Source organism: Chrysemys picta, chromosome 25, assembly GCF_011386835.1.
Source record: "Chrysemys picta bellii isolate R12L10 chromosome 25, ASM1138683v2, whole genome shotgun sequence".
In the NCBI taxonomy this organism is placed as follows: Eukaryota; Metazoa; Chordata; order Testudines; family Emydidae; genus Chrysemys; species Chrysemys picta.
The window spans coordinates 247,030-256,882 of record NC_088815.1 but is presented as its reverse complement, the minus strand read 5'-3'; the positions used below and the strand labels follow the sequence as shown (position 1 = coordinate 256,882).

Here is a 9,853-nt window from a genome sequence, read left to right as displayed (position 1 = left end):
CACCTGTCCCCGTCGAACCTAGTTTAAAGCCCTCCTCACTAGGTTAGCCAGTCTGTGTCCAAAGGTACTAATAACTTGAGCTGTGGTTTGGAGGTGGAACAGCTGTCAAGGGCACTGAGGGGGAGATAGCAGGAGCTCATCCTTCAAGGAGGGGGGTTGGCACTGGAGGTTACTAGAAAGGACAAGAAGACTCCATTCTGGGGTTCAGGAGGTGAATTTATCCCTCGGTGGGCAGGTGATGGGTGGAAGTAGTGCTGGTTCCAGGTGCCCTTAATTCCCGCTGATTCCTCGGGGCGTTTGAGTCTCTGACAGGTTCTCGTTCCCTAGCAGCAGGAGGACGTCACGGCCAAAGTGATGCACCAGCTCCGCATCATCCGGCACTTGCGCCAGATTCCGGCACTTGCGCCAGAGACACTGCAGGGGCTGTGCTTCTGAGGCCATCAGCAACTCCCTCTCCCTGCTGCAGGTACTGCTCTGACTCACTGTAAATGGGGAGCTAGTGGAAGGGGAAATGGAGCCCCCTGGCACTCACTAAAAGGGAAAGTGGTGGATTCTCCATCTCTTGATGTCATTGAAGGAAGACTAGATGCCTTTCTGGAATGTGTGTGCCCAAAAAGTAACTATTGTACTATACAGCAAGCCTACGATATGCAAGGGGTTAGATGAGATGCTCTAAAGGTCTCTTCTGGCCATAAAGTCCCCTAATTTTGGAAACACTGAGTGTAGCATTGGGAGCAGCCTCTGATGTTTTACCGTCTAGCCGGCTTGCTTCCTAGAATGAACAGGCATTGAGTGTTGTGATCCACAGAGAGTAGCTCAAACCTTCAAAGTGTCAGGCCAGCAGCAGGACATTAGCACTTCAGAGGATGGGTGGGTGTGGCAGTGACATCACAAAGGCCTTTTGCAGGACCTCAGCTTATTGGTCAAATGTGATAGGGAGGTGGTGACCTCAGAGAGAGATGCTGACATCAGAGAGAGATGCTGATATGAGGGCCAGGGAAACCTCAGAGACCCCTGTTGCTTTGCTTCAGCAAGTCTCCTCTTTGAGGTCTCTCTTTGAGGACTGAGAGAGTATTAGGGTTCACGTATGTGAGTGCGAGCAGGAGCCTCTTTCGAGTTTTCTCCTTCCCTTTTACTGATTTTACTAGAAAACAGACGTCCCTGTTGAGAAAGTAAGAGCCTCATAGAGGTTTGTAACCTGTTCAGTCTGATCCACGTGGTGCCATCTGAATTCTAGGCATGGAAAACACTAGTTCAAGGTGGCAGAATTTTATAGCCCACCTGGGACTTTGTCCCATGGAATCACTGGGGACATTAGGGTTTGTCCTTTTCGTTTTAACTTTTCCTCCATCCCTCCTTATTTTCTTTTCATCTCTTACTTCTTTTGTCCTTTCTCCTGTTCCCCTCCCACCACCAGGAGCGGTGTGTGTGTGTGTGTGTGTGTGTGTTGCTGGGGGTGCTCTTCACCTCCCCTTGTGGGGAGTTCATCCAAAACTGTGGTGTTGATATAGTACTTCGACTCCACTGACAGTAGATGCTGCCATCCTGTGGCTTAGCATTAGTGTCTGGGATGACTCGGGGCAAGATCTCAACCTCCCCGCAACCCACTTCACTGCTGCCAGAATCCCTCCTGCCCCCCCTGCTAGAGCCGCCTCCCTGCCCAACCTGGGTCGGGGTGGCGAAGAGGATCCTGATAACTTGAGCTGTGATTTGGAGGTGGAACAGCTGTCAAGGCCCTTGAGGGGGAGGTAGCAGGAGCTCACCCTACAAGGACGGGGGTTGGTACTGGAGCTTACTAGAAAGAAGACTCCATTCTAGATTTCAGGAGGTGAATTCATCCCTGAGTGGTGGGCACGTGTTGGGTGGAAATACTCCTGATTCCAGGTGCCCTTAATTCCCCCTGATTCCTCGGGGCCTTTGAGTCTCTGACTGGTTCTCGTTCCCTTGCAGGAGGAGGACGTCACGGCCAAAGTGATCCACGAGCTCCGCATCATCCGGCTCTTCTGCCAGGTGCCTGAGACACTGCAGGGGCTGTGTCTCTGAGGCCTTCAGCAACTCCCGCTCCCTGCTGCAGGTACTGCTCTGGTTCACAATAAATGGGGAGCTAGTGGAAGGGGAAATGGAGCCCCCTGGCACTCACTAAAAGGGAAAGTGGTGGATTCTGGATCTCTTGATGGCCTTGAATGAAGACTAGATGCCTTTCTGAAATGTGTGTGCCCTGCACTTAGGACGGAAGAATCCCATGAACTGCTACAGACTAGGGACCGTATGGCTAGGTATCAGTTCTGCAGAAAAGGACCTAGGGGTCACAGTGGACGAGAAGCTGGATATGAGTCAACATTGTGCTCTTGTTGCCAAGAATGCTAACGGCATTTTGGGCTGTATAAGTAGGGGCATTGTCAGCAGATCGAGGAACGTGATCGTTCCCCTTTATTCGACATAGGTGAGGTGTCATCTGGAATACTCTGTCCAGTTTTGGGCTCCACACTACAAGAAGGATGTGGAAAAATTGGAAAGAGTCCAACGGAAGGCAACAAAAATGATTGGGGTCTGGAGGACATGACTTATGAGGAGAGGCTGAGGGAACTGGGATTGTTTAGTCTCCAGAAGAGAAGAATGAGAGGGGATTTGATAGCAGCCTTCAACTACCTGAAGGGGGGTTCCAAAGAGGATGGAGCTCGGCTATTCTCAGTGGTGGCAGATGACAGAACAAGGAGCAATGGTCTCAAGTTGCAGTGGGGGAGGTCCAGGTTGGGTATTAGGAAAAACTATTTCACTAGGAGGGTGGTGAAACACTGGAATGCGTTACCTAGGGAGGTGGTGGAGTCTCCATCCTTGGAGGTTTTTAAGGCCCGGCTTGACAAAGCCCTGGCTGGGATGAAGGGGAAATGGAGCCCCCTGGCACTCACTAAAAGGGAAAGTGGTGGATTCTCCATTTCTTGATGTCATTGAATGAAGACTAGATGCCTTTCTGGAATGTGTGTGCCCAAAAAGTAACTATTGTACTATACAGGAAGCCTGTGATATGCAGGGCGTTAGATGAGATGCTCTAAAGGTCTCTTGTGGACATAAAGTCTCCTAATTTTGGAAACACTGAGTGTAGCATTGGGAGCAGCCTCTGATGTTTTACTGTCTAGCCGGCTTGCTTCCTAGAATGAAGACGCATTAAGTGGGGTGATCCACAGAGAGTAGCTCAAACCTTCAAAGTGTCAGGCCAGAAGCAGGACATTAGGATTAGTGTGTGGGTGTGTGTTGCTGGGGGTGGTCTTCACCTCCCCTTTTGGGAAGTTAATCCAAAACTGTGGGGTTGAAATAGTGCTTGGACTCCACTGACACTAGATGCTGCCATCCTGTGGCTTAGCATTAGTGTCTGGGATGACTTGGGGCAAGATCTCACCCTCCCCGCAACCCACTTCACTGCTGCCAGAATCCCTCCTCCCCCCCCCCCTGCTAGAGCCACCTCCCTGCCCAACCTGGGTGGGGGTGGAGAAGAGGGTTCTGATAACTTGAGGTGTGGTTTGGAGGTGCAACAGCTGTCAAGGGCACTGAGGGGGAGGTAGCAGGAGCTCACCCTACAAGGACGGGGGTTGGCACTGGAGGTTACTAGAAAGGACAAGAAGACTCCATTCTGGGGTTCAGGAGGTAAATTCATCCCTCAGTTGTGGGCAGGTGCTGAGTGGAAATACTGCTGGTTCAAGGTGCCCTTAATTCCCCCTGATTCCTCTGGGCGTTTGCGTCTCTGTCAGGTTCTCGTTCCCTTGCAGCAGGAGGAGGTCACGGCCAAAGGGATGTACCAGCTCCGCATCATCCGGCACTTGCGTCAGGTGCCTGAGACACTGCTGTGGTTGTGCCTCTGAGGTCTTCAGCAACTCCCGCTCCCTGCTGCAGGTACTGCTCTGGCTCACTGTAAATGGGGAGCTAGTGGAAGGGGAAATGGAGCCCCCTGGCACTCACTAAAAGGGAAAGTGGTGGATTCTCCATCTCTGGATGTCATTGAAGGAAGACTAGATGCCTTTCTGGAATGTGTGTGCCCAAAAAGTAACTATTGTACTATACAGTAAGCCTATGACGTGCCGGGGCTTAGATGAGATGCTCTATAGGTCTCTTCTGGCCTTAAAGTCTACTAATTTTGGATACACTGAATGTAGTATTGGGAGCAGCATCTGATGTTTTACTGTCTAGCCGGCTTGCTTCCTAGAATGAAGACGCATTGAGTGTTGTGATCCACAGAGAGTAGCTCAAACCTTCAAAGTGTCAGGCCAGCAGCAGGACATTAGCACTTCAGAGGATGGGTGGGTGTGGCAGTGACATCACAAAGGCCTTTTGCAGGATCTCAACCTATTGTTCAAAGGTGTTAGGGAGGTGGTGACCTCAGAGAGAGATGCTGACATCAGCCAGGCAGGACAGGGGCGCAGGGCCAGGGAATCCTCAGAGACCCCTGTGGCTTTTCTTCAGAAAGTCTCCTTCTCGAGGTCTCTCTTTGAGGACTGAGAGAGTATTAGGGTTCACGTATGTGAGTGCGAGCAGGAGCCTCTTTCGAGTTGTTTCCTTTCCTTTTACTGATTTTACTAGAAAACAGACGTCCCTGTTGAGAAAGTAAGTGCCTCAGAGAGGTTTGTAACCTGTTCAGTCTGATCCACCTGGTGCCAGCTGAATTCTAGGCATGGAAAACACTAGTTCAAGGTTGCAGAATTTTATCGTCCACCTGGGATTTTGTCCCGTAGAATCACTGGAGACATTAGGGTTTGTCCTTTTCATTTTACCTTTTCCTCCAATCCTCCTTCCTTTCTCTTCATCTCTTACTTCTTTTGTCCTTTCTCTTGTTCCCCTCCCACCACCAGGAGTGGTGTGTGTTTGTGTGTGTGTCTTGCTGGGGGTTCTCTTCACCTCTCCTTGTGGGAAGTTCATCTAAAACTGTGGGGTTGAAATAGTGCTTGGACTCCACGGACACAAGATGCTGCCATCCTTTGGCTTAGCATTAGTGTCCGGGATGACTTGGGGCAAGATCTCAACCTCCCCGCAACACACTTCACTGCTGGCAGAATCCCTCCTGACTCCCCGCTAGAGCCGCCTCCCTGCCCAACCTGGGTGGGGGTGGAGAAGAGGGTTCTGATAACTTGAGGTGTGGTTTGGAGGTGGAACACCTGTCAAAAACACTGAGCGGGAGGTAGCAGGAGCTAATCCTACAAGGACGGGGGTTGGCACTGGAGGATACTAGAAAGGACAAGAAGACTCCATTCTTGGGTTCAGGAGGTGAATTCATCCCTCAGCGGTGGTCAGGTGGTGGGTGGAAATACTGCTGGTTCCAGGTGCCCTTAATTCCCCCTGATTCCTCGGGGCGTTTGAGTCTGTGACAGGTTCTCGTTCCCTTGCAGCAGGAAGACATCACGGCCAAAGTGATGCACCAGCTCGGCATCATCCGGCACTTGCGCCAGGTGCCTGAGACACTGCAGGGGCTGTTCCTCTGAGGCCTTCAGCAACTCCTGCTCCCTGCTGCAGGTACTGCTCTGGCTCACTGTAAATGGGGAGCTAGTGGAAGGGGAAATGGAGCCCCCTGGCATTCACTAAAAGGGAAAGTGGTGGATTCTCCATTTCTTGATGTCATTGAATGAAGACTAGATGCCTTTCTGGAATGTGTGTGCCCAAAAAGTAACTATTGTACTATACAGTAAGCCTATGATATGCAGCGGGTTAGATTAGATGCTCTAAAGGTCTCTTATGACCATCAAGTCTACTAATTTTGGAAACACTGAGTGTAGCATTGGGAGCAGCCTCTGATGTTTTACTGTCTAGCCGGCTTGCTTCCTAGAATGAAGACGCATTGAGTGTTGTGATCCACAGAGAGTAGCTCAAATCTTCAAAGTGTCAGGCCAGCAGCAGGACATTAGCACTTCAGAGGATGGGTGGGTGTGGCAGTGACATCACAAAGGCCTTTTGCAGGATCTCAACCTATTGGTCAAAGGTGTTAGGGAGGTGGTGACCTCAGAGAGAGATGCTGACATCAGCCAGGCAGGACAGGGGCGCAGGGCCAAGGAAAACTCAGAGACCCCTGTGGCTTTGCTTCAGCAAGTCTCCTTCTCGTGGTCTCTCTTTGAGAGAGTATTAGGGTTCACGTAGGTGTGTGCGAAGAGGAACCTCTTTCGCGTTTTCACCTTTCCTTTTACTGATTTTACTAGAAAACAGACGTCCCTGTTCAGAAGGTAAGAGCCTCGGAGAGGTTTGTAACCTGTTCAGTCTGATCCACCTAGTGCCAGCTGAATTCTAGGCATTGAAAACACTAGTTCAAGGTGGCAGAATTTTATTCCCTCCCTGGGATTTTGTCCCGTGGAATCACTGAGGACATTAGGGTTTGTCCTTTTTGTTTTACCTTTTCCTCCACCCCTCCTTCCTTTCTCTTCATCTCTTACTTCTTTTGTCCTTTCTCCTGTTCCCCTCCCACCACCAGTGGTGGTGTGTGTGTGTGTGTGTGTGTGTGTGTGTGTGTGTGTGTGTGTTGCTGGGGGTGCTCTTCACCTCCCCTTGTGGGAAGTTGATCGAAAACTGTGGGGTTGAAATAGTGCTTGGACTCCACTGACACTAGATGCTGCCATCCTGAGGCTTAGCATTAGTGTCTGGGATGACTTGGGGCAAGATCTCAACCTCCCCGCAACACACTTTACTTCTGGCAGAATCCGTCCTGCCCCCCCTGCTAAAGCCGCCTCCCTGCCCAACCTTGGTGGGGGTGGAGAAGAGGGTTCTGATTACTTGACGTGTTGGTTTGGAAGTGGAACAGCTGTCAAGGGCACTGAGGGGGAGGTAGCAGGAGCTCATCCTACAAGGAGTGGGATTGGCACTGGAGGTTACTAGAAAGGACAAGAAGACTCCATTCTGAGGTTCAGGAGGTGAATTCATTCCTCAGTGGTGGGTAGGTGCTGGGTGGAAATACTGCTGGTTCCAGGTGCCCTTAATTCCCCCTGATTCCTTGGGGCGTTTGAGTCTCTGACAGATTCTCGTTCCCTTGCAGCAGGAGGATGTCACGGCCAAAGTGATGCAGCAGCTCCGCATCATCCGGCACTTGCGCCACGTGCCTGAGACACTGCAGGGGCTGCGCCTCTGAGGCCTTCAGCAACTCCGCTCCCTGCTGTAGGTACTGCTCTGGCTCACTGTAAATGGGGAGCTAGTGGAAGGGGAAATGGAGCCCCCTGAAATGTGTGTGCCCTGCACTGTGGAAAAACAACATCGCTTGCCTCATATCCTAAGTCGTGCAGAACGCAATGCCATCCACAGCCTCAGAAACCACCCTGACATTATCATCAAAGAGGCTGATAAAGGAGGTGCTGTTGTCATCGTGAACAGGTCTGACTACCAGAAGGAGGCTGCCAGACAACTCTCCAATACCAAATTCTACAGGCCGCTTTCCTCAGATCCCACTGAGGAATACACTAAGAAACTGCACCATCTACTCAGGACACTCCCTACACTAACACAGGAACAAATCAACATACCCTTAGAGCCCCGACCGGGGTTATTCTATCTACTACCTAAGATCCACAAACCTGGAAATCCTGGACGCCCCATCATCTCGGGAATTGGCACTCTCACTGAAGGACTGTCTGGATATGTGGCCTCCCTACGCCACCAGCACTCCCAGCTATCTCCGTGACACCACAGATTTCCTGAGATAACTACAATGCATTGGTGACCTCCCAGAAAACACCATCCTAGCCACCATGGATGTAGAGGCTCTCTACACAAACATCCCACATAGAGATGGAATACAAGCTGTCAGGAACAGTATCCCTGATGATGACACAGCACAACTTATTGCTGAGCTCTGTGACTTTATCCTCACGCACAATTATTTCAAATTTGGTGACAATATATACCTCCAGACCAGTGGCACCGCTATGGGCACCCGCGTGGCCCCACAATATGCCAACATTTTTATGGCTGACCTGGAACAACGCTTCCTCAGCTCTCGTCCACTCATGCCCCTTCTCTACCTACGCTATATTGATGACATCTTCATCATCTGGACCCATGGGAAGGAGGCCCTGGAAGAATTCCACCATGCTTTCAACAGCTTCCACCCCACCATCAACCTCAGCCTGGACCAATCTACACGGGAGGTCCACTTCCTGGACACCACCGTACAAATAAGCGATGGCCACATTAACACCACCCTATACCGAAAACCCACCGACCGCTACGCCTACCTTCATGCCTCCAGCTTCCACCCCGGTCACACCACACGATCCATCGTCTACAGCCAAGCACTGAGGTACAATCGCATCTGCTCCAACCCCTCAGACAGAGACCAACACCTACAAGATCTTCACCAAGCATTCTCAAAACTACGATACCCACACAAGGAAATAAAGAAACAAATCAACAGAGCCAGACGTGTACCCAGAAGACTCCTGCTACAAGACAGGCCCAGAAGAGAAACCAACAGAACTCCACTGGCCATCACCTACAGTCCTCAGCTTAAACCTCTCCAACGCATCATCAGTGATCTACAACCCATCCTGGACAATGATCCCTCACTTTCACAGACCTTGGGAGGCAGGCCAGTCCTCGCCCACAGACAACCTGCCAACCTTAAGCATATTCTCACCAGCAACCACGCATCGCACCATAACAACTCTAACTCAGGAACCAATCCATGCAACAAACCTCGATGCCAACTCTGCCCACATATCTACACCAGCAACACCATCACTGGACCTAACCAGATCAGCTACAACATCACCGGCTCATTCTCCTGCACGTCCACCAATGTTACATATGCCATCATATGCCAGCAATGCCCCTCTGCTATGTACATTGGCCAAACTGGACAGTCACTACGCAAGAGGATAAATGGACACAAGTCAGATATCAGGAATGGCAATATACAAAAACCTGTAGGAGAACACTTCAACCTCCCTGGCCACACAATAGCAGATGTTAAGGTAGCCATCTTACAGCAAAAAAACTTCAGGACCAGACTCCAAAGAGAAACTGCTGAGCTTCAGTTCATCTGCAAATTTGACACCATCAGATCAGGATTAAACAAAGACTGTGAATGGCTATCTAACTACACAAACACTTTCTCCTCCCTTGGTGTTCACACCTCAACTGCTAGTAGAGCACCTCACCCTCCCTGATTGAAGTAACCTCGTTATCTCCACACTGATATATACCTGCCTTTGGAGATTTCCATTACTTGCATCTGAAGAAGTGAGACACTGCCGCATCATCCGGCACTTGCGCCAGGTGCCTGAGACACTGCAGGGGCTGCGCCTCTGAGGCCTTCAGGAACTCCCGCTCCCTGCTGCAGGTACTGCTCTGGCTGATTGTAAATGGGGAGCTACTGGAAGGGGAAATGGAGCCCCCTGGCATTCACTAAAAGGGAAAGTGGTGGATTCTCCATCTCTTGATGTCATTGAATGAAACTAGATGCCTTTCTGGAATGTGTGTGCCCAAAAAGTAACTATTGTACTATAGAGGTATCCTATGATATGCAGGGGGTTAGACTAGATACTCTAAAGGTCTCTTCTGACCATAAAGTCTACTAATTTTGGAAACTCTGAGTGTAGCATTGGGAGCAGCCTCTGATGTTTTACTGTCTAGCCGGCTTGCTTCCTAGAATGAGGGCGCATTGAGTGGGGTGATCCACAGAGAGTAGCTCAAACCTTGAAAGTGTCAGGCCAGCATCAGGACATTAGCACTTCAGAGGATGGGTGGGTGTGGCAGTGACATCACAAAGGCCTTTTGCAGGACCTCAGCTTATTGGTCAAATGTGATAGGGAGATGGTGACCTCAGAGAGAGATGCAGACATCAGCCAGGTAGGACAGGGGCGCAGGGCCAGGGAAACCTCAGAGACCCTTG

At 50.6% G+C, this 9,853-nt stretch overlaps 1 protein-coding gene across 2 annotated transcripts; it reads left to right on the top strand.

Annotated features, from left to right (window-relative positions):
• Window positions 1-327: 327 nt before the first annotated feature.
• Window positions 328-9,295, top strand: LOC135977443 (uncharacterized). Of its 2 annotated transcripts, XM_065578492.1 has the most exons (5): window positions 328-466; window positions 1,951-2,074; window positions 3,765-3,888; window positions 5,376-5,499; window positions 7,004-9,295. In XM_065578492.1, the coding sequence occupies exon 5, from the start codon at window positions 7,710-7,712 to the stop codon at window positions 9,126-9,128; it is 1,419 nt and encodes a 472-aa protein (XP_065434564.1). In that variant the 5' UTR covers window positions 328-466; window positions 1,951-2,074; window positions 3,765-3,888; window positions 5,376-5,499; window positions 7,004-7,709; the 3' UTR covers window positions 9,129-9,295. The 2 variants fall into 2 exon arrangements, with proteins under 2 accessions (XP_065434564.1, XP_065434565.1); XM_065578493.1 differs by lacking the exons at window positions 328-466; window positions 1,951-2,074 and having other exon boundaries at window positions 3,754-3,888.
• The last annotated feature ends 558 nt before the right edge of the window (window positions 9,296-9,853 follow it).